This window comes from Tachypleus tridentatus, chromosome 13 (assembly GCF_004210375.1).
Source record: "Tachypleus tridentatus isolate NWPU-2018 chromosome 13, ASM421037v1, whole genome shotgun sequence".
NCBI lineage: Eukaryota > Metazoa > Arthropoda > Merostomata > Xiphosura > Limulidae > Tachypleus > Tachypleus tridentatus.
This window is the reverse complement of record NC_134837.1, coordinates 133,292,129-133,318,795: the sequence shown is the minus strand read 5'-3', so window position 1 is coordinate 133,318,795 and position 26,667 is coordinate 133,292,129. Positions and strand designations below refer to the sequence as shown.

General features: G+C 30.9%; 1 protein-coding gene across 8 annotated transcripts in view; it reads right to left on the bottom strand.

The window, feature by feature from the left end:
- The window catches only part of LOC143240798 (telomerase reverse transcriptase-like), a 75,600-nt gene that overhangs the window by 22,195 nt on the left and 26,738 nt on the right, over positions 1-26,667 (bottom strand). For 7 of the 8 annotated variants that reach the window (XR_013021965.1, XR_013021966.1, XM_076483872.1 and 4 more), the window contains 11 exons: positions 26,028-26,098; positions 25,395-25,502; positions 22,921-23,017; positions 21,947-21,984; positions 19,870-19,989; positions 15,593-15,652; positions 14,482-14,585; positions 11,508-11,601; positions 3,814-3,978; positions 1,506-1,580; positions 1,112-1,328 (listed from right to left, as the gene is read on the bottom strand). Coding sequence is in view for 6 of the 8 variants with exons in the window: in XM_076483872.1 (XP_076339987.1) it covers positions 1,112-1,328; positions 1,506-1,580; positions 3,814-3,978; positions 11,508-11,601; positions 14,482-14,585; positions 15,593-15,652; positions 19,870-19,989; positions 21,947-21,984; positions 22,921-23,017; positions 25,395-25,502; positions 26,028-26,098 (1,149 nt within the window). In the remaining 2 variants the exon portion in view is untranslated. The remainder of the gene's footprint in view (positions 1-1,111; positions 1,329-1,505; positions 1,581-3,813; positions 3,979-11,507; positions 11,602-14,481; positions 14,586-15,592; positions 15,653-19,869; positions 19,990-21,946; positions 21,985-22,920; positions 23,018-25,394; positions 25,503-26,027; positions 26,099-26,667) is intronic. The other variant, XM_076483873.1, reaches the window with a different exon arrangement.

Sequence of the window (26,667 nt, the reverse complement as noted above, 5' to 3'; positions counted from 1 at the left end):
TTATAGTTCCAGCTGCATAATGACCTGATAAACATGTGAACTAACAGTAAGTTATCTCTGTTACATTGAAGAAAGAAGTACTGTTGGTGAATAGAACTGTTTTGGAGTCACACTACTTTAGATCATGTGCAAAGCCTCATTTTATTCAAGTTACAGTAATTAATATATATTTATATGCACAGCAACTGAAGCAATAAAAAATTACACAACTCCCTATTGTTTGAACAAGCTTTGAATGTCAGCTATCTACCTTATGGCCATACCTGGTGGTAGGTATGACTCTAATAAACTTTCTTTAAGTCTTTGGTGTGTCAGAAGTACAGAATTAGAACCATTTCTAAGTCTGTCATGTGTCATACATATAGAATAAGTAACTTTTCTATAAGTCTGTGGTGTGTCACACATACAGAATTAGTACCTTTCTATACATCTGGAGTGTGTCACACATACAGGATCAGTAATCTTTCTTTACATCTATGGTGTGTCACACATACAAAATCAGTAATCTTTCTGAACATCTATGGTGTGTCACACATGCAGAATTAGTAACCTTTTGTTTTTTGAAATGCAGTATATCAGACAAATAGTCAGTAAATTTTTAGTCTATAATATGGTAGATATACAGAATCAGAAACTTTTCTACAAGTCTGTCAATAATGTTTATTTGTATGATATAATAACATGGTATGAAATAAAAAAATATCATGTAATTATTCATTTGTATAAATTGTGAAAACATGACAGGATAGTAAGAATTTAGAGTACATATACATCTGAAATAAAATAAAGAAGCATAGTATGTGGATAAGAAATTTAAAAATAATCAAATATATGTTTTCTCCAATTACTAAAAAAAGAAGGATATTCATTGTGCATTTTACATCAATAAATATTCAACCTTAATTGTTATCTTGCTTATCCAAGTTGGATAACTATGAAGAGAAAACTTGTACATGTAAGAAGGAAATAAGTACAAACTACACTAGATGTAATTAACAGAAGTTACAAATATGAACAAAAAACATATTTATCATTCATCTCCAGTATTAACCAAAATTTTTAGAATAATGTAGTAGCATGATGAATTATTACATAAAACCATAATTGTTACCTTTTGAGAATATCTTCACAAAAGTATTAGCTCTTTCCAGATCCGGGGTAATGAAGAGATAGTCATCAACCATCCTCATCAGCAAATCTTCCTCAGTATTTATAGAGCTGTGAATATATTGTTTTTCCAGCTCAGCCAGGTAGAAGTTACACAGGATTGATGACAGGGCACCACCCTGACTGATACCTTTCCGAAGATGGTAGTAGCATTTTCCTGCCTAGAGAACAAAAAGTTTGCACATTTCAATAGATAATAACTTCTAGTACTTTACAGTATACAAATATACATTATTGAGGTATAAATATGTTTGTTTCAATAAACTTATCTTAACTATATAAGCATTAGAAAACTTTACAAAACCAACTACTCACAAAACACCAGAGGGAACATGTACCTTGATGAAGCAATTGTTAACGTAAGCTTCTAATAGTTGGATTTGTGCTGCATGACTGAGGAATTCATCGTAGCCCTATAAATATTGAACAAATTGAAAGCAATTAACAGATTATTAATAAGAATTTCTAAGCAAACATAAGAAAGAGTGTATAATGACATATCAAACACCCTATATCCAGTACTGATGAGGCCTTTTGAGTCAATATTATGACTCTACAGGCCAGATACGATACGACAAATATTGCAGAAGCTGAAAGTAAAGTATATAATAATATGTCAACCATGTTATATGTGCTATATCCAGTCCTGATGAGGCCTTTTGCATAATGTCATAGCTCTTCAGGCCAGCTGAAGGAAAAATCACAGTAGTTGAAAGTGAATGAGAGTGTATACTAATGTGTCAACCACACTTTATGTGCTATATACAGTGTTGACAAGACCTTTTGCCAACACCAGAGTTCTTTAAGCCAGATGAGATACAAAAAGGTAAAACAGTACTTCAAAAACTATTTATATCATTAAACTGCTTGAACAATAACTGTTTATGAACTGGATTAAGTTGGTGGAGTATAACTTTTATCAATATCACTGAAGTCACTACAAACCAGAATTAGGGCAACTATTTTTTAATGATACATTATTTATTTATTTAAACACCATATACTACTAATAATAATTTTAATGAATTAACTTGGTTGATAAGGGAAATTATGACCCATAAAACAAACTAAAATCAGATATTCAAATTTTATAAACTGAGGATTTATCATAAAATTGTGTATTAAAATAATACAAAAAGAATAAACTTCAATTTTTATCCGTAGTTTTTCAACAGCATTACTTATGGTTTTCTTTAAAATTTCAGGTTTTATATAGCAAGAAAACTGTTATTCTTTTGTGGTATATAACACCTTACTCTGGTAAAGCATAACCTATTGATAACAGTTCATGTGGCATCATAATAAGACATATAATAATAGCACCTTGACTACACAGTAACCTTTTTTCACAATACCTGAATGCACCAAGTTAGCTTGGCATGCAACAGTGGTGAGAGGTATATTATATGTGTGGACAAGATACTATTATATTCTTCTTACTGAAAAACCTGTATGTGGCCAGAAAATAAAGATCTGTTTAAAAGTATTATTTATTTTATTGTAATGTTTATGTTACATAAAGAATCAAACAATAGATTCTCTTGTGTTACTTGATAGTTTTTACTTTTATAAAAAATACTTGTACATTTTTAAAAAATTCTAACATACTTTACATGTTATTGAAATTCATTTCCAGCTTATTAATAATGACAGAAAATAGGGTTACTAATCATTTATTGTAAATAAAATATGACTAAATACTCGTTACAAATGATAATACTAATGTTAAAATAAATTAAATACTGTTAATATCTCCATGTTTAACAAATCTAATCTTCCATTACATGGTTGTTAAAACACTTCTAAATTTTAAAGAATTTAACTTTTCATTATTATAACATCATTATATTTTAAGAAAGATAACTCTTCATCATCAAGTTGTTAAATAATTATGTTTCATGGAAGATAACTCTTTTATCATCAACTTCTTAATATCAAGTTGATAAATAATTATCTTTCCAGAAAGCTTGTAAACACCAAGTGGTTAAAAAATATATTTTAAGGGAAATAACTCTTCACCTTCATGCTTAATAATTTAAAAAATTGTTTCTTGAAAATGTAAAAATGTTCAAAGTATTGTTTCTACTTTAAGTGAAAATTCATCACATATCAAACTAGCATTGTAAGTCCACAGACATTCAACTGTGCCACTAGAAGCACACATTTCAAAGCAAAATTAACTTTTTTTATATATTATAATTACATTACAAGTTTAAAAAATATTCACTCAGTAAAACTGTTCGTTCATATTAATAATTTAATGTTAGCAGTTACAAGTGCACATTTAAATAAATAGTATAATCAGAATCAGAACAATCTAATTATCTTTATATATATATACGTGTGTGTATATATATATATATAGATCAGAACCAGCTAATTATCCTTATATGTACATATGTGTATATATTACCACAACTATTTTAACAAGATCATTAAAGAGACAGATAAACACATAGTATACAAAGCAATAAAAGTTTCTTTCTTAAAGTCAAACACTACATAAATGTTTTATGTAATATAATTGATTGTAAAATTCTGAACACTTGGCAAGACAGTTTTACCAGCATGAATGGAAAACAAAAATTTAGTTATAACAAAAAAAAAAAAGAGAGAGAGAGAAAGAAAGACAAAAATATAACATACCTGATCCACAATTACACAATTACTCAGTTCCTTGAAGTCTTTTAATATATGTTGTGACAGTTTTTCACACAAGTCAGTAGCCCGACGGACAAAACGGGCTCTGATCATTCCTCCCTTAGGATGTAGAACACAGTACTTTCTGATACGGTGTCCCATTTCTCCATTCTTTATAAATTGAAGTTAAGAATACCAGTGAATGTTTCTCATGCAAACTTTAAACACCTGTAGTACTTATTTAGGGCATCATAAAAAATTTAAGTATAAAGTACATAAATGCCTATAGTTTGCACTCTCATCAAGTGAAATAATGAAAGTACACTCAATCAGCTTATCTTTTTTACATGCTCTAACTGGTCAGAAATAGTTAATATTTTCCAACAATAAAAATGCATATCTAATAATACTTACTTCTACTCACACTTTAGCCTTATACTGCTGAAAGTTTCTCTTCTCTGCCTATCTAAGCATTGATATGATTTTACCTCATTTGCTCCAGCAATTATATCCCACTATATTACCAAAAGCATGTTAAATCTTGTGATTCTCTCCACCTGTGTCAATGTACTTCTTAATCCAAGATCCTTATATAACCTCCTCTTTATTACTACTTATTCACTTTTCGAGACAGTCTAATCAGCAGAACCAAAAGTGGTCATTTTCTAACAAGGAAGAGTGGAGGAGGGTAAGTGTAGGTAAGTATTAGCTGAAATACATTTTCACTATAGGAAAACTTGAACTTCTAAAATACTCTTAAAGTCCCATGTTAGCTAGAATCCTAAAACCATAAGGTGGTGCAACCAGTAAGGATAAAATCTACACAGAATGCATCTGTGTAGAAAAGAGGTGTGCAAATATGAGATATAGTAATAGCACACTAGTATAATCTGCACTACTTCTAGAACAAGTATGCTGTTCACTTGGACAATATGAAATCTAATTCCTGGATGGTAAAGAACGATCAGATGGAGAAGAAAATGAACTCATCAAGGCAAAAGAAGCCTTACATCTCATTATTGGATTTATAGGGCTGTGGCACCAACTCTAGATACAAGCTGTAGTTGTTAGGGGATGAGGACAGTTTTAGACTTGGTTTTTTTTAATAATGTGGTATTACTGGAATTCAAGCTGAAAATTACAGAATGTTGCATGTCAAGTCATGAATTTACAAAGGGAAGGCAAAAAACATAAAATTACACAAATTCTTGCACTATCGTGAAGAAGTGCAAAATACAACAAACCAAATTTGGAATTATGGGGCCTATCATGCCTTAAAAAAAACAGTAATTACCTGGCAGGGGATTACTCTCCAACCTGTGAGGTAAGGCAGCACCTCCTGCTCTTGGAATTATAAGGAGAATGTGGAATAAACAGAGTCCAACCTATAGTACAGGAACTGATTCTCCATGTGTAGAATTTTGAGGATTCTCTTCCATAACTGTCAAAACAAAGAGAATGACTAAAACAAGGTCCCCACTCAACCAGACAAGTGATTTCTGAACCAGAATTATGAGGAAGATCCTGCATAAACTGGTCCTGCTCCTACTAAAATGTAGAAAATATGTCCAGAGTCATTGGTAGGAGGGTGACCAGCATTACCATCTTCTCTTTGAGTGGAATAATGCGTTCAAGCATCACTCAGAAAGAATAAAGTTCCATCCACCACTCCAGCAACTGGAAACTAGAAATGAGGGGATACTTAGGTTGAGAAGTCCTGAGAAATGACATTAAAGAAATAGTGTGATAGGTGAACTACATTCTCCAAACTGACCCCAGTTTATTCAATCAAGGGGCAGCAGGGATGAGCAAAATCCCCTATAAGCTTTTTTATTCATAGCTCATAAGTGGTGGTCAAGTAAAGCATCTGTTTTTGTGATGTAATTGTTTACCACATGAAAAGGTGGTCATATGGAACATTCCATCTCAACATAGATTGTTGGTACAAGGAAATTTTTTTTATTGATCAATTGGTAACTAATGTGTATTTGGAAAGAAGATGCCTGACCAAGCAACCACGACCACTGCATGGGATCCAAATGAAAATGATCAATGAAGAGAAATAAATAAAAAAAATATTACTGAAATCACTTTCAAAACTATTGCTTCAAAATTTCCTTTTCATTATATCGTAAAATAAAGCAAACAGACAACAAATGCCAGATCCAAGAAGACAGGTCTAAAAAAAGGAGGAGGAAACATCTAAATAACTAAATCCATTCAGTACTGAAGAGAAAATTACAGAAAACACAAAAACATTGCTGTAATGTTCTATCATCGAGGAAGTAATAATAGAGAGCTTATGTACAAATCTGGGATAGGGAGTGCACTGATGTAGGTGCAGAGAATCACAAGGTTCAACTTGTTTTGGGAAATATAGTGGGATAAAAATTCTGTAGCACGTGAGGTAAGATTTATATCAATTAAATGTTTAGACAGGCAGAGACAAAATTTTTGTTTGGATAAAACTAAAGTGTCAGAGGAAGTAAGTGAGATTCAAAATTATAAATGCCTTTCTACCTTTTGCTTTTAGATGACCCATTGTATTAGTGATGTACTTTTGTTTACTCTAAAAGGTATACTGGGCTGGTTAAGAATGAAGTGTGAAGAGTATCTGCAGTATTATACTGGTTACTCTAAAAAACAAAAAACTATGATTATCCCATTAAAATTCATTCTATTTATACAATTGGTTATTCAATATAAACATAATTAACATTTGGTGACTGTTTTAAAATTTGAATTCCAAAAGTTCAAGAAATTCCTCACATCCAGCTGTCCCGATAAGAGTGATATAATATTTGTTAGGCGCATTATTTCTCCAGTGGAAAACTTTCATTAGAAAAATATTAACCCTTTTATGATGGGCTCAATATAAAATACACTAGTTTTTATACACATTTAAACATGTTAATTATTTATACTATAATTTTTAATGGAGTAGATGTATCTCCACAAAATTTGGTAGTCTTTCAGTAACAATTCCAAGTCTTTTGTACACAAAAAAATTAGATTTTTTAATAAAATATATTTAATAAAGATTTCTTTGTGTGAAAATACAAAATAAAAGAAAATTATTTTTCCCAAAAATCTCAACTATTATTTGTGTAATCTCTGAAACCTCCTAAATACATTTCAAATGTATATTTGGTTTGTTATTTTCTCAACTCTGTACAGGGTCTGTCAGTTTAAGTTACCTCATAACCATCATGAAAAATTAGGAATTAGATATATATTGTTTTTTTGTGTGTTTTAAAACGATTACATATTATAACATCAAAATAAAAATATTTAGTCTAAGTAGTTTAAGTCTCATAACATTATATACTGTATTACTCTGAATTTAAGTTGCATATTTGTTAACATTTTTCCAAACTGAAAATTAGGGTGCATCTTAAAGTTGAGGGATTATTTTTCACTCTTTGAAATTCTGAAAAACATCATTTTCCTCGAACAACAAAGATTTTTTAAAGAATTCTGCATTAACAAACAAATTGGACTATATTCTAAAATAAACCTGGCTTAGAAAGACTAATAAACTACAAAGTTTGCTCATATCAGCACCTCTAGCAGTGTAGTTGAATATCACCATCCTCAGTCGTTGTCTGACTTTCCTGTTGTTCAGATGCTATTTTATTGTAATTTTTATTTTTATTGAATTTTATACCCATGGAAAACTGTTTTACATATGATGCCGAATCTAAAAGAAAAGTTATTTTGTGCGTCAAACAGATTGGGAATCGTGCAGCTAGTAAAAAATATACAGTGAGCAAGGCAAATGTATGTCATTGGTGTGATATGAAAACCAAGTTGTTTTCTTGCAAGAAAAATACAAAAATATTTTCTAACCCATCTACAACAACAACAAAAACTGAAATCGATGCTGCCATTTTAACATATTTTAGAGAGTTATATAATAAAGAACTGCTTATAAATAGAGAAGTCTTAATGTTAAAAGTAAAAAAAATGTGCAGGAATAGTGATGTTTCTTTTCAAGGGTAGTTCTGGCTAATGTGAAAAATTTATGAAAAGAGAAGGTTTATCATTTTGGCAAAGGACAACAGTTAGTCAAAAAATGCTGTCATTTTGAAACAAAATTTACTGGATATTAATGTTATGTAATTGGTCTACCCTAAAGTAATCAATATTTCCTAAACAAAATCAGTAATGCAGCTGAAGTGACAGTTTCTTTCACATGCAAAACAGGTGACAATCAAAACCACTGGTTACGAAATGTTACAGAGTTAGTGTCATGCAATATGTAATTGCAGATGGAAATAAATTACCATCATATGTCATATTATACAAAAAACATTGCCAAAAAAAAACTTTTACAAAGATGTAACAGTTTGTGCACAAAAAAAATGCATGAATATCATTAGAGTTAATTGAAGAGTGCATAAAATATACATGGGGAAGTTGGCTGGGTGCATTAGTAAAGTAATGGAGTATGCTTGTAATGCATCCATTTTGTGGCCATCTGTCTGATAAAATCAAAATTAGGTTAAGAAACAAAAACAGTGATCTGGTGATAATTCCTGGCAGAATAACAGATCAGTTACAACTTCTTGATGTGTCCATTAACAAGTCATTCAAAGATTGTATCCATAAGCATTACGATGCTTAGCTAAATAAAGACAATCATGCTTTGACACCGAGTGACAAAACAAAAATAGCATCAGCAACAACGATAGTAGGGTGGATTTCAAAAGCTTAGAAACAAGTGTTAGACAATATTATTAGAAAATCCTTTATAAATGGTGTTTATGCAATGAGGAAGATGGAACACAAGATGACATTCTTTGGGACAATACTAAATCAAGCAATGAAGATGCTCTAACTTCAGAATATAACAGTGAGTCAGTAGAATCGTCAGAGTAGTATTCTGATTAAATAAAGAAAGCAGGAAGAAACATCATTGCAATGAAAATTTTAAAGTTCCTGTATATATACTCTTCAAAACAAGAAACGCAAAAGGGATATTTTTGTTATTTTAAAGATAAATATATGTAATAACGTTACAAGCTCAGAGTATGTGATGTTACACGTGTTAAGGCACTGATTGTCAGACCAAAATGACAATAAAAGTTGTGCACTTCAAAACGGAGGAAAACATTGGATTTTTTGCCAAAACGCATGCGTTTCCAATAAATTTGTTTGAGAGATCCGCATGTTCTGCAAGTGCAACATGTGCAAAATCCCTATAAAAGTGATGGGTTCTCGGTTTCCATAGCTCAGTGTTAAGTCACTGACACGCAATACAGTTACGCCAAGACTGACTGAAGCACAATGCAACAACGCCATTGGTTGCTTGGAAGCAGGCGAATCTCGATCAGATGTTGCCAGAGCTGTGAATGTCCACCCAAGCACCATCACAAGGCTATGGAATCGTCACCAACAACATGGATCAACTTGTGACCGTCCACGATCTGGCAGACCTCGTGTGACCACGCCCGCACAAGATTGCAACATCCGGTTACGTCACCTTCGGGACAGGACCACCACTGCGACATCTACTGCCTCAACCATATCAGGGCTGCGTAAGATTTCTGATCAGACCGTACGCAACCGTCTACGAGATTCTTAGGCCCCATGTGCAACCCATCATGGTGAACATCAACAACGTTTTTCAACATGACAACGCCCGTCCTCACACAGCCCGACTCACCACTGTCTTCTTGAGACACCACAACATCAACGTTCTTCCCTGGCCCTCCAAATCAACAGATTTAAACCCCATCGAACATCTTTGGGATGAGTTGGACCGATGTCTGCAACGGCGACAACCTCAACTGCAGACTCTACCTTGGCTTGCAGCAGCTTTGCAGGCTGAGTGGACAGCCATTCCACAGGATGTGATTCGTCATCTCATCACTTCCATGGGCAGGAGATGCCAAACAGTTATTGATGCTCACGGGGGGCATCCTCGTTATTGACGTTGAGTGATGTTAAACTTCACCTAGTGAGCGTGGACTTCATCTTTGCAGACTTTGGATGTTCAGCAGTAAATGTGCAAAGTTTCACACATGTCATACAGAACTACCCGGAATAAACTTGTTAACAATTTGTCTCATATTTTGCCTTTTGCATTTCTTTTTTTGAAAAGTATATATTTAATATTTCATTTTAAATACATTATTAACATTTTTTATTCTTTAATAAACTCTTTTAAAACATATTTAATCCTTTCTAATTATCATCCTAATTTTGTTTTCTGGAGAAACCTGTTTTAAAAGTAGGGTGCATCTTAAATTTGAAGTAATAAGGTATATATATTTATTATCTTTTATTTTATTGATCTTCTAGTTGTACCTAGCTAACATTACACAACTTCCATTGACTAAAACATAGCCAAGACTAGTATTTTGTATTATACAGTAACATTTAAATTATTATACATGTATAAATATAGAACAATAAATAAAGAAGTAAAGCAAATAATTATTTCTTCTAGCTGCGACCTTTGAACTCGGTTGCTTTTACAATTTCACTCATGAAGGATATCAATTTGTTTAGGTTTTATATATACAGTTGAATAACCAAAAAAATCATAATTAACTATACTGACACCATATAATTCCACTATAATTTATTAAACTTAGTGACTAAACTGTATTTACATCTAAAAATGTATGAAACTTTGAGCAGACTAAATACACAACCTACCTCCTTGAAATCTTGGAGCAAAAGAATGCGGTAGCCTTTTCACAGATTAAAATGGCTGAGAAAACAACTAGGGGACATTCTGAGCTGTCACTTGGTTATTCATATGTCATATATTAAAGTAAAGAACATATAAGGGACCATTTCTCAAAATGGAAAGAGGTGAACAGGTCTACTGTGTTCTGATTAACTACATAAACCATATCTCAGCAAAATAAAAAGACACAAAGTTCTTATTTTATATTCTAGCTTGTCAGTATTAGTATTGGGTTGAGGAATAATTCGTGAGCGTTTTTTCAAGTTAAAAAAATATATTCATAAATGAAATGCTTTCGCAAAATATTTCATGTAATTTGGTAGATAATTTTTTGCTCTAATAGATGGTGTGTTTGATTTTCATATGTCTTTAATTTTTGCTTTCATTTTCAGCTCATTAAATGGAATGTCAAGTGGACAAAATCGAGCATTTTCAACACCATCTGCTTTTCGCATTTAATTTCTTGCAATTTCGTTTCAAACAATGCATACTATATACCTAGGTATTACATGAAATAAAGTATCATAATAAATGTTTTGGGTGTAATGTGTTCATGCATTGAAGTATTGTATTGTCTTGCATGTAATGCTTGAATGAAGTTATTTAAAAATGCTCACGATTTATTCCTCAACCTAATAATTTAAGTTCATAATTTTTTACAGAACTATAGACTTGGTATCTTGAAAAACATCTAATTTTAAACAGCACTGCACACGACTCACTAAAATCTGTATTTATACATGTTCGTTTAATATTTACTTTTAAATTAATAGATAAAACCATATATAATATTAGAGTTTGAATTATAATACACAATTTGATTCCAAACTTATTGACATAAATTCATAAAATATTCAACAAAGCTTTGAATGCAAGTGAATGAATGCAATGTCATGTCTTTTGAATCATGACCAGTTGCAAAAGGATTAAATTGTACGAGCTTATTAAAAGCTGTTCTTAAGTTTTTTGTTTTGTTTATTTTTTTTATTTTGGCCCTTACCTGTTTTAGAACTTTCTTCACAATCTCTAATAACAATTCATGCTTCATGGAACCAAAGCAATCTTGAAGGTCAATGTTGACAAAAAATAATTGTCTGAAATTTCAAACAAGTTCTGAACCACTTTAATAACTTTTATTAAAAGTAAACTAATACAATTTAGACAAAAAATGTCAATGTCATCCTTAATAATGTATATCATTATTCTAGAAAACTAAAATTTGTAATGATCAGAGTCATGAGTTTGGTACTCTCATTATTAATGAAAGCAACAACAAACAAATTAAGATATACAGTGTCATGAAACATGCTAATTAACAGTTGATCTGTTATACACTTATCAAATAGTTTTAATATGTTATGTGATACTTCATCAGTTATAAACTTATCAAAAAACAGAGATACGAAACAAATAACAGATAAAAGTTTGAACTGTTAAGGCATGCTTCTGGGTTAACCCTATAGCTCAGCTAGTAGAGCACATGCCTGAAGTATGAATAATCTCATGTTTAATATTAATGTTAAAAAGTGCTTGTAAATTAACATTCTAGCTCAGTCTGTACAGCAAACACTTATATTACAAACAGTCTCAGTTTCAGTTATTCTCACAGAAGATGATACAATGGTATTACCACTTACATACAAACCTAAAAAACATGACAAAAAGTAGCCTCATAAGGAATGGAAAAAAACAAACAATTAATACAAGTATTTTTAAACACTACCTACTGAGAAAATTACAAATGGACTACATTAGACATGTGAGCATGTGATTATGTTACAAATCATATAACTAGAGAAATAGACAAATTAGTTTTGAAACATTTCGTACTTTTCTAGAAACAGAAAGTCATTCTTTGTATTAAAACAGCTCAAATTACCACTAAAATGTATGTAATACATACTAATGTTATGCATGTCACAATTTCTGTGATTTAAGTCCATATCTTACATTATTTTCTCTTCACAATGTGTAATGTATTAGCTTATAACTTAGTATGGCTTAACTGACACTGCTGGTCAAACCTTGCGAGATATGACTGGGATTACAGCTGAAAATATCCAAATGATAAGTAAATGCCTTTTAATGATTACAAGTTACAAAAAAAATGTCTATCCCAAGTGATGGGAAACTTTTAAGCTTATCTACCAAAAGTACCTGACTCCAGTGATAGGAAACGTTTAAGTTAATCTACCAATTTAAATTATTCCATGGACCTTAAAAAGGTTGTGTTGCACTCTTAGTACCAACTCAGGTCCAAACCTCTGAGCTACTTATACTGCCAATTGTAAAATGTAACTGTTAGACATTTTGTTTATGCTAAGAGCCACTCCATGATAACATACGGTAAATCTACATTTTTATTCTTCATGTTATGTCACATTTTAAAATTTGAAAGGTAATGTGGTTAATTCCTAACAATTTCACATGGAACATCCTGCTTGTTTAACAATATCACGTGGAACATCCTGCTTGTTTAGTATAATTTATTATCAACATTATTCATGCCTGTTCTTCCAACATTTGAAAAGCGAATGTTCAGCTTTGCCTGAGTGCACAGTTTTTCAAACAGAAGACAGATGAACATTCAGAAAGGCACAAAAATTTGCAATACATATACATAAGATAGCAGTATATAAAGTTAGCCATATTAATTACTGCATTGATGCTTAACTATGTTATATAGTTAACTTGTTTTGAACAGAAGTTAATGATGATTAACTACAGCTACTAGCTACAGGGCAATAATCTTAGATCTGCTACTGATCACAGCAGTCTCCTCTTCATAAAACAGTAAGCACCACATATGTTTATTGAATAAAAATGGTCACTTACTTCATGAAAATATCTCAAACATTTGTGATATCATGCATTATGCTCAACTGCTTTTTAATTACAAAAATGATTTAAATTGAATATTCTGAATATTCTTTACAAATTTTTTGCTATTTAAAAAAATGAAGACTTATTTCTTCTAAAATAATTATTAAACCTCAAGTAAGACCTTTAATTTTAAGACCAGATATAATTTACCAGTTGATTTCAGATGCTTTAAACATAATAGACAAAACAGCACACACACCATAATGGAGATGTTGAATTTAATAACATTCAAACTTTACAAATTTGACTTATATTAACTGACATAGACATGTTTGTGTGAACAAAAAAACTTCACCAAAAGTTTTAAAATACTGTAAGACACAACACATTTTTAAACAGTTAATTATGAACCATTTTTGCAATTGCATCAGTACCTTTAAGAACACAGTACATATCTAACCATCATCCAGTTGCATATAATGTTATATGTAAAAAAAACTTGTAATGTTAAGGTACAAGGGGCCTATTGATCCATCTAGGCTATCCTATTGCCTAAATTAAACTACACATTAAAAACTGAAAGCCAACTTTCATCATTCAAACGTTTTTCAAGCCTTCCATCAAAGTCCCTTGAACTGCATCTATCAAATATGAAGGCAACCCATTCCAAACACTAACCATCCTATGAGAAATATAAATCTGTTTTAGCTAAAGATGTCTCCTACTCAACCAAAATTTATATCCATATCCCCCAGTCTTACGATTCACAACAGTAAATTCATAAAAAGACGATGCGTCATCATTTAAATCAACAATCTTAAACACCTCAAACATATACTTCTAATTCTTCTGTTTCAAGAGAAAACAACAACAGATCTTAATCTATTCTTATATGATAACCTTTACATTACAGGTATTATCCTAGCAGCCCTCCTCTGAGCCCTTTCCAACAATTCAGTGTACTCCTTATGGTAAGAAGCCCAAAACTGAACACAATATTCCAAACATGGCCAAACACTATAGTTTCTTTAACCTTGTATTCAATATTTCTGTAAATACAACCAGAAACCATATTTGCCCTATCACTACTCACAGCTTAGTTATAGAAGAACCAGGTGATTATATGACCTAATATTGAACAAAAAATATACCTCTTGTCTTCTTTCTGTCTTTTTCGTCGAATAAATTCTCTCCAAGCAATGTATACTTCCTTCATGTTGAGTTTCCCATCTCCTAGCAGATGAGGTTCTCGAGTCTAACTCAATAAATACAGTCAAATCTAATTTCCTTATCTACTTAGAAGGTAACATATGAAACTGGTCAAAGCAATGTCACAGTAACAACAAATGAATTGAGATGGCTTAGCATAAAATCCACCCAGTCAAAAAAAATAGAATTATTTCCACCCAGCTGATACAATGATACTAATTACTTACATCCAGCTAATAGAAGAACAGTAATTATTTGAAATGTCCAAGAATCAGGGAAAGTCATTTGTAGGGCACATTTAGACAGTAGCAATCTTCTGCTTGTAAAGTAATTAACAAAATGTCAAATTATGCACACTGAAATGTCAGAGGACCAGACACATTCTTGCCCATGATTTATTTTATCCAGTGCCCTTATTTGACAACAACTTTTTCATAAAATACTCACATCAAAAAGAACTTCAAGTGCCTTTTTTAATTACTGGGTGAAGACAGAGAACTCCTTTCAGTGTACCACTTACTTTTAGTATCATATACTTCAAGTGGTTTCTCAGTTAAAAAACTATCAAATCTCAGTTCAGTTGTTTATACTTAAAACAATAAAATATTTTAGTCTTATCACATTACACTTAAATATGGATGGAGAGTTTATTTTATTCTTATTGTAATATGTTATGTTCATTTTAATCTTACCATAATACGTTGAAATATAGATGCTAAATTTATTTCAATCTTGCTGTAATATGCAGATATATAGATGCTCAGTTTATTTTAACCTTACTGTAACATGTTAACCTAACTGTAATATGTTGAAATAGAAATGTCAATTTATTTTAACCTTAAGTAATATGCTGAAATACAGATACGAGTTTATGTTAACTTTACTGTAATACGTTGAGATAGAGATACAAGTTTATTTTAACCTTACCATAATACGCTGAAAGAGACGTAAATTTATTTTAATATTACTCTAATACTTTGAAACAGAAGTATGACTTTATTCTAACTATACTGTAGTGTGTTGAAATAAAAATCAGAGTTTATTTTAACCTACCGTAATATGCTGGTATATCAATGCTAAGTTTTTCACTGATTTCTGGTAATCTCTTGTCATCTATAGAAAAAACAATGCAACTTAGGACACTTGAATGTGATGGTTTGGTATGTTTTGAATTTTGCGAAAAGCTACTTCAGGGTTATCTGCACTAGCCATCCCTAACTTAGCAGTGTTAGAATAGAGGGAAGGCAGCTAGTCATCACCACCTGCCTCCAACTCTTGGGCTACTCTTTTACCAATGAATAGTAGGACTGACCATCACATTATAACACCCCCAAAGCTAAAAGGGCATGTTTGGTGTTATGGGAATTCGAACCCGCCTCCCTCAGATTACGAGTCAAGTGCCTTAACCAACTGGCCATGCCAGGCCAAATGTGATGTATTATTACCAGAAAAAAAAGGCAAATATGCTACAGAAATAAACAGAATGTTCTGTTATTTATCCTTCTTTCCTTCTTCTGATGTTTATTACTTTCACATAATTTGTTATCTTTACAACTAACCATAAGATCCCTTGAATTTGTTTGATAACATAGCAGATATTAGATTCTCAGAAATAGTGTTTTATGTAACTTCTAAAATAAATACTAAACCTCTGTCTTCAGAATACTAGCACTCTTGAAGGATTATTGTGTTTCAATTCAATGATACTGAAGTAACACCAAAATATATCTTCAAAATACAAGCAATACTGAAAAAACACCAAGTTACAGTACTCTGAAGAAGTGTTTGGACAAAATCAAAAATTATATTTCAAGCTACTTCCAAAATTAAAATGGAAGATAAATTAAAGGTGAAACATCAAAATGTTATTAATCTTCATACTTAGTACAACAGAAACTCAGTGGAAATGCTTGAATTCAGCAAATAGTTAATATTTTGTGTGTCCCCCTTTTGCTATAATAACTACAGACAGTCTTTCAGGCATTGTTGCAACATTATTTAATGAAAGAGTCCTATAAGATTTTACTCCAAATGTATATAATACATTACCATGAAGGTTTTTTTTTAGAAGTAACTTTTGGTTTGTCAAATGTTTGATCTATTAAATTCTGGGTCTGCTCAACTGGGTTGAGATCAGAGCTTTGTGGTGGCCATGGCATCATTTAAACAACCCAAGCAGCTTCTTTCTTACCTAAGCAATTTCTGAACAGGTTAGATGAGTATTCTGGGTCATTATATTCTTTACCAATAAAATACACAGCACTGGATATACCATAATTGATCAGTTTCTGATAGTACTTGTGCTGGTTCATTATTCCATCTATTTTGCATATATCTCCTGTCACTTCAGCAGAAAAATACCCTCAAACATCGCACTGCTTCCTCCTTGCTTCATGGTAGGTGATATGCACTGTGGTACATATCTTTCACCTTTTTTCTGCAGGATGTACAACCTGTGCTTTGATCCAAATATATTTTAAACTTGTACTAATCTGACTGTAACACTCTTTTCCAATAATCAACAGTCCAGTTTTTGTAATTTTTAACAAATTTTAGTATCTTAACAATATTTGGAGATTAAAGTAAGTTTTTTTTAACTGCTAAAAAATAAGGTATTCCATTTTCATTAAGTCTTCTTGATACTGTTAATTTTGACATTTTTCCGTCATTTGGTACTCGGTCGTTTATCTCATGCTTAAGATCAGTAATAATCTTCCTTATGTCCTGAAGGCTGCATAAACAGATAATTAACATCAGTATCATTGCATTTAGCTGCTCTGCCACTTTCTTTCCTATTTTCAAATTTACCTGTTTCAGTCTCAAGATCTAGAGTGTAATTTACAGTATTTGAGGAGCATTTCAAAGTCTGCAACAATTTGTCAGAGAGTCCAACCAGCATCATGTAAATCTTTTATGTGAGCTCTCTGCTTTACTGACAATTCTCTATGCTTTTTGGACCATGACATGACAAAAAACTTAATATATAGTGTTAAACACACTTTTCATCAATATTTTATTTGTAGAATTAGACTGATTTCTTTTAGTATATACCTGTACTGTATGCTAGCTCCTTGCTAGTTTCTTTCTATACAGTTAAGATACTGCATGGTGTACCATGAAAGTTATTTCAGACTCTAAATTTGATCAGTATGTTCATTTAAGTACAACCCTTATGACATGTCTTTGGTACAAGTACATGGAAATTCTAAAGAATCATAAGTATTCTCACCCTGGCTCATTCAGTTGTCAACATGAAACACTGAAATTTTACCAGCGTTAAAATTTACATTCTGTAATAAGATGGACAAATTAGCTCCATAAAATGGAAAGAACAACAAAATATTTTCTTGTCCTAACATTTTTGCACAGTACTGTATATCTCCATGATACTAGCACTAATGAAGAAACACCAAGTTATATCTCCATGATACTAGCACTAATGAAGAAACACCAAGTTATATCTCCATGATACTAGCACTAATGAAGAAACACCAAGTTATATCTCCATGATACTAGCACTAATGAAGAAACACCAAGTCATATTTCCCAGATACTAGCATTACTGAAGAAATTTCAAGTTATATCTCCATGATACTAGCACTAATGAAGAAACACAGTCATATTTCCAAGATACTAGCATTACTGAAAAAATACCAAGTTATATCTCCATGATACCAGCATTAATAAAGAAACACCAAGTTATGTCTTCATGTTCACTAATGAAGAAACACCAAATTATATCTCCAGAATACTATTACTAATAAAAAAAACAACAGAAACATATTTCCCAGTTACTAGTACTACTGAAGAAACATTAAATTATATCTCCATGATACAAACACTAATGAGAATGCTGTAAGGTGGAGCATTGAGTTATAAAAACATGTTCTTGAGGTATAAACATGTTAAGAATTAGTAATAAGTGTATTTTATATCATTTTTTTACTAGTATTTAAATATTAAAGACAGTCACATGCATAATTTTTTTTATAAATTAATTTTTAAATTACACTAATGCAAATTCATAATAACATAAACACATATAAACCCTACCTTTTTTTAAATTCTGTCACGTTAAGATGTGGAACATCACAGTTAAGAACTTTTAAGTGCCACAACAATGAAACAATCTAAAAAGATTTATAATTTTGTTTCAATGTAACTCACTCTTCTCTAATGGTTTATAAGGTGGTCAAAAATATTAAGTACAGGTTAAGGTATTATATGGTGTATTGAATTTATTAAAAGATCAAGTAATGTTCTGTTAAATTAAATCTTTTTAAATTGGGTAGTGGATAGAATATTATACTGTTTGCCAAAAATTTATTCAACTGGCAAATATATTTGTTAAAATAAGCAATTTTAACAGTGCAGTAAAATTATTTTTATCTCAGTAAGGGTAATATCACATTTACAACTGGCACTGATCAAATTGGTTAAGGTTTGGGACATAGCCTTCCATTTATCTTGTAATCTGGATGCACATTTCTTGAACTAAAGAGTTTGATGAAATGTTATCTCTATTACTGAAGGTTATTTAAAAAATGTTGTGCATGTTCAACCTTTTAACCTGTTAGACAGGGCATCAAAAAGTGACTTTAACAATTTAGGACATCTAATAAAAAATAAACAATGGACTGTTTAACACGCAGTCCACAAGTCAGTTCCAGCCCACTTATCAATCATCACACAAAAATTACATATAAATATATACGAACTGAAGTTAGAATCACAATTTATTTTTAGTGTCAGTGACTTTGAGGCTAAGTTTCTTAATTCCAGTTACTCATTACTATATTAGTCTGAAACAGTATTAAAGCCACAACAAGTTTTGTTACCAATAGCTACTGTGAGGTTCCTGTGAATGCATTCAAAATACTGACTTACAAATATACCACCTAACTGATCAATCCTGATGTTGCTCATCTTTTATTTTAAGCAACGTCATTTCATCTGATTTAATATTACTTTATTTTGACTGATTAACAGATAAGAAAATATTATGTCATTTTAAATTAATCACCAATATTAATTAAATCAGCATTTTTTAACCTTTAGTACTGGTATGGTGAAGATCTTTGTAAATAATGATTTTATCAGTTTCTTTTCAAACTTGTACCTTTTTTTCCATGCATGTTGCTGATGTTTTAGGCCACACTCTCGTGAACACAAGGTCCACTATTTAAAATAAGCAATTATCACAATGACACAACTACTTGAAAAATCATGAAGATAAAACACACACACATATATGTAAAAAGGATATTAGACGGCTGATACCAAAAGAGTAATGTATGTTTGAGGAACACTGAAATGTGAACTGTTCTTACCCCAACCATGCCTTTACTACCCATATTCAAAATTGGCCGTAGTGAGCAAGCTTTTGGTAGAAGTCTGATGGTGTTTGTTCCTAAAGATTTTCCTTCAGCACATAGTCTGGTCACTTCTAGCTGAAAGTGAGCATTTATGAATGAGATTAAAATATATTAATCTGGACAATGTATACTTTAAATAATGTTGTTGTTGCTGTTTTTGACACTAAAATAATTGCTAAAATCATTCTGGGTGGACATATTAATGAGTTCAAAGAGATTGCCTGGGACTAGGAAACAGGTGATTACAAGCTAAGTTGACTGGTGTGTGGGTCTAAACTGTACTACATTTGTTCAAATAAAACAAGCCACAAAGAGGACATACACAATTGATGTCATTAACCTCAGCCAACATAAAAATGATAAACATGCATACTGACATAGTGACAAAATTTTATATTGAAGAACTTCTCATGCAAACCCAAAAGTCTAGATGACAAGAAATTAAAAACCTACATTAGGGCCTCCCAGAAGGTCTGCTGGTACCAGCTTTTAAAATAAAGGCTGAGTTTGAAAAATAACAGGAAGAAACTGTTTGAAATACAGGATCATTTGGACAAAATCTCCTGCAGAAATGCCAAATTACAATCAATTTGGTTTATTTTGAATTTTGCAAAACTACTCACAAACAATCTGTATTAACTATCCCTAATTTAGCAGTGATAGACTAGAGGCAGCTAATCCACATCACCCACTGTCAAATCTTGGACTACTCTTTTCACCTATGAATAGCAGAATTGACTACCCACATTGTTGACAAAGAAAACATGTTCAGTGGTGAGAATTCAAACCAGCAATCTTCAGATTGCCAGTCGAGTATCCTGACTAGCAGGTTGTTAAAATCGATTTTGTTCCAAAGAATCAATTATGGGTATGTATTTCAAACACAGATGCTCTCACATTCTACCTAAAAACTGTATACAATCATTCTTATTACATAATTGAAAATATTCATGTGTCACGATCCACAATAAGTATCAGCTTCAGAGAACATATATGACAGCTAAAACAACAAACTTAATCTTACATTTCAAATGATGAGCAAAAAATCTTATTTCTATAAATGTAATATTAACACTTTAAAAATAATGTTTTGAGCTATTATAACAGGATTTTTGAGCAATTAAACAAGTTCTATAGGTTAATATACTGCAAAACAGGTTTTAAAGCTTTATTGGGAGGCCTGTATGTATATTATGAATTACACTTCTGTTCATCTGAATATGAAGAAACAATTAAAATATACCTTCATCTTTAATTAGTCATGATGAAAAGTCAATAGAATTGTTTAACAAAAAAAATGTTACATGGAAAAATATACTGTTTTCTATACAGAGTTGCAGAATAGTTGCACACATGCATACTTATAATGAAGGTCTGGTGAAAACACCAACAGTAAGAACCATAATATTTTGCTGAAAAACCAACAGGATAATTCTATTGTCAACCACCTTCAACTTTAAATCTTGCTAAATCATCAATATGTTGATTATGAAATACATAATCAACATAAACTAAAGTCCACATTAGTTCTCTCTGGGCACTACATCAGTGTATATTAAGAGACAAAAAAATCTAGTATCAGTGGTACCATTATTACATTCACTGAGATGAGTGCATATTTTCCTTCACTGGTCTACAGAAATTTCAACGTACAAGTCCATAATTGTATTTCTACCTGGGACTCAATTAAAACAATCTTTGGTTCAACTGTACACTTGGGTCCTCCAGATTTCTGGAAGGTTTGAAGTTTGTACCCTGGAGACTTTGGACATTTCTCCTATCCTGGTTCTATGTAATAAAGTTAAACAAACAACTAAACATTCTCTGATATGTATCCTGCAAAAACACAACTATTTTATGCCTTTTATATATACATATATAGTTGTGAAAAGCGATTAAGTTATCACATAAGTCAACAAACATGATATGGGCTTTGGTCTGTGACCTGTCTCAATAGGGTTAAATTATCACACACCTCATAGAACATTATACTTTTTCTCTAAAATGCAACCATCTTAGGTGATGTTCTTACCTCTGATATATGTACAACAGACCCATTTCTATCAAGTTCTGAAAAGAAAGTAAGATAATTAGAAGCAAAAAAAAGTACAATTAAAAGTGCTGATGATGAATGTTTTCCCAATGTAAATATAATTTGAAAATTTATTACTTAAACAAACATGACACTGTCACTTGAAAATCCATTACATTTGCAAAAATGTGATATAAAACCCCTTGATCCATACCATGAGGCATTGTTACAAATATTACACAGTTTTTTTTTTTCCAGTGATTTACTTTGAGCTCTTATAGTGACAAAGATTGATTCCATACATTTTGAAAAATCAGTCACAAGTTTAATGACTTATGACCTGTCCTATGTGACTGACAAGACATGATGATAAAGTCATGATGACAAGAGACTCACTTGAAGTAAAAATGTATTTTTGAGATGGCTGATATGGGTATTAAAACTTTAATTAAAGTATAGAATGACATTTCGACCTTCTTAGGTCATCTTCAGGTCAACATGTTGTTCTGTACTTTATTTTAATTGAAGTTTTAATACCCATACCAGCCGTCTTCAGAATACATAATAATAAAATGCTTGAGCATCATATGTGATATTCAGCTACATTTATTTGACCTGAATCTGACGCTCATAAACATGGCAATATGAACTGATTGTTGTGGTTCAACGTATGAGATTAGAAGAAAGCTTCGTACAAAAACCACATGTGATGTTCAAAACATGTAAAGAATGATACATTAAGTTACTTTTGTGCAAGAGAAAATGTAAATTTGGGATAAATACAATAAATGATTTTGTTAATTCTTTATGATTTCATTACAGTAATTTTCCACAAATTAATAAAGGTAAGTAGTCATATAAGCATATTCATAAAAACCACCAAATGACCTAAAACAGGGAAAGGACTAAATATTATAAATTCCTGTTGCTATAATTGTTTATACTATTACAAATTAATTTCTATTTTCACTTACCATTCAACCCCAGCATCTGTATCTTCTGCCACAGAGGTTTGCGAAAGTAAAACAATTGTTTCTTGTACATTCCAGTTTCAGTGATATAAAAATATGACTATAAAAACATGACAATGCCAATTATTAAAAGTCAATAAAAATTTTCTCTTTTTTAAAGCACATTTTTAATAAACATGACTTATTTTGACTTCTTGTTTTTCCAGAAACTTAAAACAATAGATTTAACATATCTTAGAGTGTTAGTAATTACTGATGTTTATTTTGACTTCTTACATTCAAATATTAATACAATTTGAAAGTTTTTCAAAATTAATTTGATTGCCTGTTTTACTAATTGGATTTCGTAATATTCCATGAAATTCTCTTCAATAGTATTAAAATTAAGATATTCATTTTCCTGAACTGACACCTAAATTTGTATTAATTAACAGTCAATCAGAAGTAAATTTTCTCTGCATTAACATAACTTAAGTTTATTAACAAACAACAACTAAATTATAGTGCAAATTACAGAAGGAACAACAAGTTGTTTGCACCTATGTTTTTATAAGGAATAATATTTAACTGGAAAAAACCCTATCATGTCCCTGATTAATGATCAGCTTAACCTCCTTTCACTTCTGTACAACTATAGGAAGCATGTCCTTTAACCCTATGTCAGCCAGCTCCATATTTAAATCCTTTTCCTTTTTACAAAGTGTTACCAAGGTTACAATCAAAATTTAATTAAACCATTTTACTGTTGATGTATTTTAATGAAATAAGAATATTATTAAATATGTTATAATTCAAAGTTTTATATTACCCAAGTTATTATTACTTCATTACAAAAGAAACCTTTGAAACAAACAGTTAAACTTTTGTGTAACACAAATATTGTTGTAAAACTTTACACATGCCTGCTCATGTATAATAATAGCTTTCTACCTCTTTGTACCTACATAAACAGCTGAAGTTCTGCACATAAAGTTCAAATTTCATGCGCTAGTTTCATTTGTCAACTTCTAGAATTTTTAGAAAATGATTTTATTCTGCTTCCCTGTAAGGTCACATTCCACAGTAATCTGTTGCTAAGCAACAGTTTTTCTGTCCTTGATTAGGAATCTTATAACAAAATGAAAAAGTAATTTCACTGTTATTCTCTTCTTGCCAGATAAGATGTAGGAAGTAAATATTTTTCAAATTTTAAGTGTATTTCCTTTGGAATCCATTGCAGATATGAGAGCCCCTGGCACTTGGCTATTGCATTATGCTTTACACATTTAATTTACTAGACAGTTAAATTTCATATAGATCTTAATTTTAATTAATTATCTGTTATTTGTGTTTTAAAATACATATTTGAAATGTTTAATAATTTTTATAAATTTACTTATTTGTCTCATATCTTGTTGAATCTCAACATACAATGTGTGCAAAGCATTTTGCTCTCAGGCTAACAAGTCTCCCGTAAACAGTTGTAAAAAGGCCTAAGCACCATTATCAGATATTTCAACAGAAATAATAATTGAAGAATAAATATGAAAATTTAAAATAAATTATAAATGAAAAGGTAAAACTTTTGATATTCGTTTATGAGGTTCTAGAGATTATACAAATGAAATATGAAGCATAATAGATAAAAACTGGTATTTTTATACTTCAAATAAAATCACCTTACAAGTGAACTATTCAGAATGTGAGTGCAAATAACTGCATTAAATAGGGAATTTTATATTATAAACAGTAGAAAAATTAGAATTAAAAATTTTATTTTTCTGAAACTATCTTAATACTTTTAGGAACATTCTTGTCAAATTTTAAACAATTTCATCTATTAGTTTTATTCTTGAAAGGAATGTAATGAGAGCATGTAACCTACTAAAAAATTAGGAGCTAGTAGTTATGGGGTTAAATAAACATTTTGTTACCCACTGATCATAATTTCTGGTAAGCCTGTCTATGACTTCAAAAAAAAAGTTGATTAACTTAAAGAAAGAATATCAAATTAATAAATCCTTTTAATTATTATTTAAATGTCTTTTTCTCTTGATGGACTAAGTCACAATAGCTTATTATTACCTTAATGTAATGTTATTTAATAGATTTCAGAACAATAAAGCAGGGGGAAGTAAATTTGAAAATGGGTGTAAGTACTATTTAAAAAATAGAGTGGCCATCTACAAATTAAAATGACCTTTCAGATACAAAACCAGAACAATCAAATAATCAACAGTTATTTAAAAAAAAAATTTAGGCATAGAAATACAGAAATGGTATTTTTCACGATATCATTATTGTAATAAGACATCTGCTTTTCCACACACAACCTTAATTTACTTATAGGCTAACTAAGAGATACAAATTTCTTTGAAATATTTATTGCTTACTTAATAAATGTACAGCAAACAGGTAACCATCCAAAATGATTCAGTGATAAGCTCCGAATAACTGAGGAATAATAAAACAATAAGATTATCCAGAAATCTACATACCTGCAAGAGATGCAACAAAAATTTTATGATCCAACCAACTATATTTTCAAGTAATGTTATCCGGGTTGAAAAGTACGGTATTGCTTTCCACCAAGCACATTCTGATACCTGAGTAACAAACAATACAAACATATATGTCTTGTCATTGACGTCTTAGGTGTAATTTTTATTTGTAATTCATATACTTCAGTATATCCTTAACCAACTAGTGTTATTCTCAGAAACTTAGTAGTTAATACTACCATATGTACATTTTTCATTGAATAGGTTAGAAAAGTACAGAACTGTCAGTAACATATAACAATGTAATGCTATTTCTTGAAAAAGACAGCATAATATAGTCTTTATTCTCTGTATATACTAAACAAAAGTAAACCACCACTATTGCTTTAAACATGTGAAACCATATACCTTGAAGCTGGAAGACAAATATTACCTGCCAAAAATACTACAATACTTCAACTAAGCTTGTGGCAACATTAACTATTCAACTGTGTCTGGATATTACTACACATGAAATCCTCAAAAAATAAGCATCCACCTTCACATCACATACAAAATACTAACTAACACTAGAATTCCATGATTCTGTTTTTCTTACACAAAACAGCAATACAAAAACAGGAAACTTGCCTTTATTCCATGTAAGATATTGAAGAGATAAAGTTTGTCATCTTTACCACTGGAAATCAACATCTTGATCCCTAATGATAACAAATAAGACTAATAAATCATTAAAACACTGAACATGTACAGATGTTCATCTTTACAATAAGTAATTAGTAACTTGACCCTCAAACAACAAATGACAAGAATGTTAACTTATTAATCAATATGTTTTCTTACAGGATTCTTTAAACTATATTTCTTTATTCATTTATAACACTACATAACACAAATTTTGTTCCTGGCTAGTATGTGTTATTTCTTAATTGCTTATGTTATAAAAGTACAGAAAATGGCCATTATTCCCTTCAAATTTTGCTTTTGTGATCTGAATAAAGAAAATAACCTATTTTCTTCATAAAAATGGGCAAATTTGCACATTTTCATTTACCTAAGGTCTTAATAAAACAACATATGAATCAAGATTTACATGTATTTATACTAAAGTTATACAAAAATGAACAAAAATATTTAGAAGTTAGTAGTTTTTCCGAGATTTGCAACTGTAATGTAAATCACTTTCACATATCAGCCCCCAAATACAGAGTCCCATCATGTTTTAATTATATGCTCCAAGGTCACAAAAGCAAAGTTTGAAGAGAAAAAT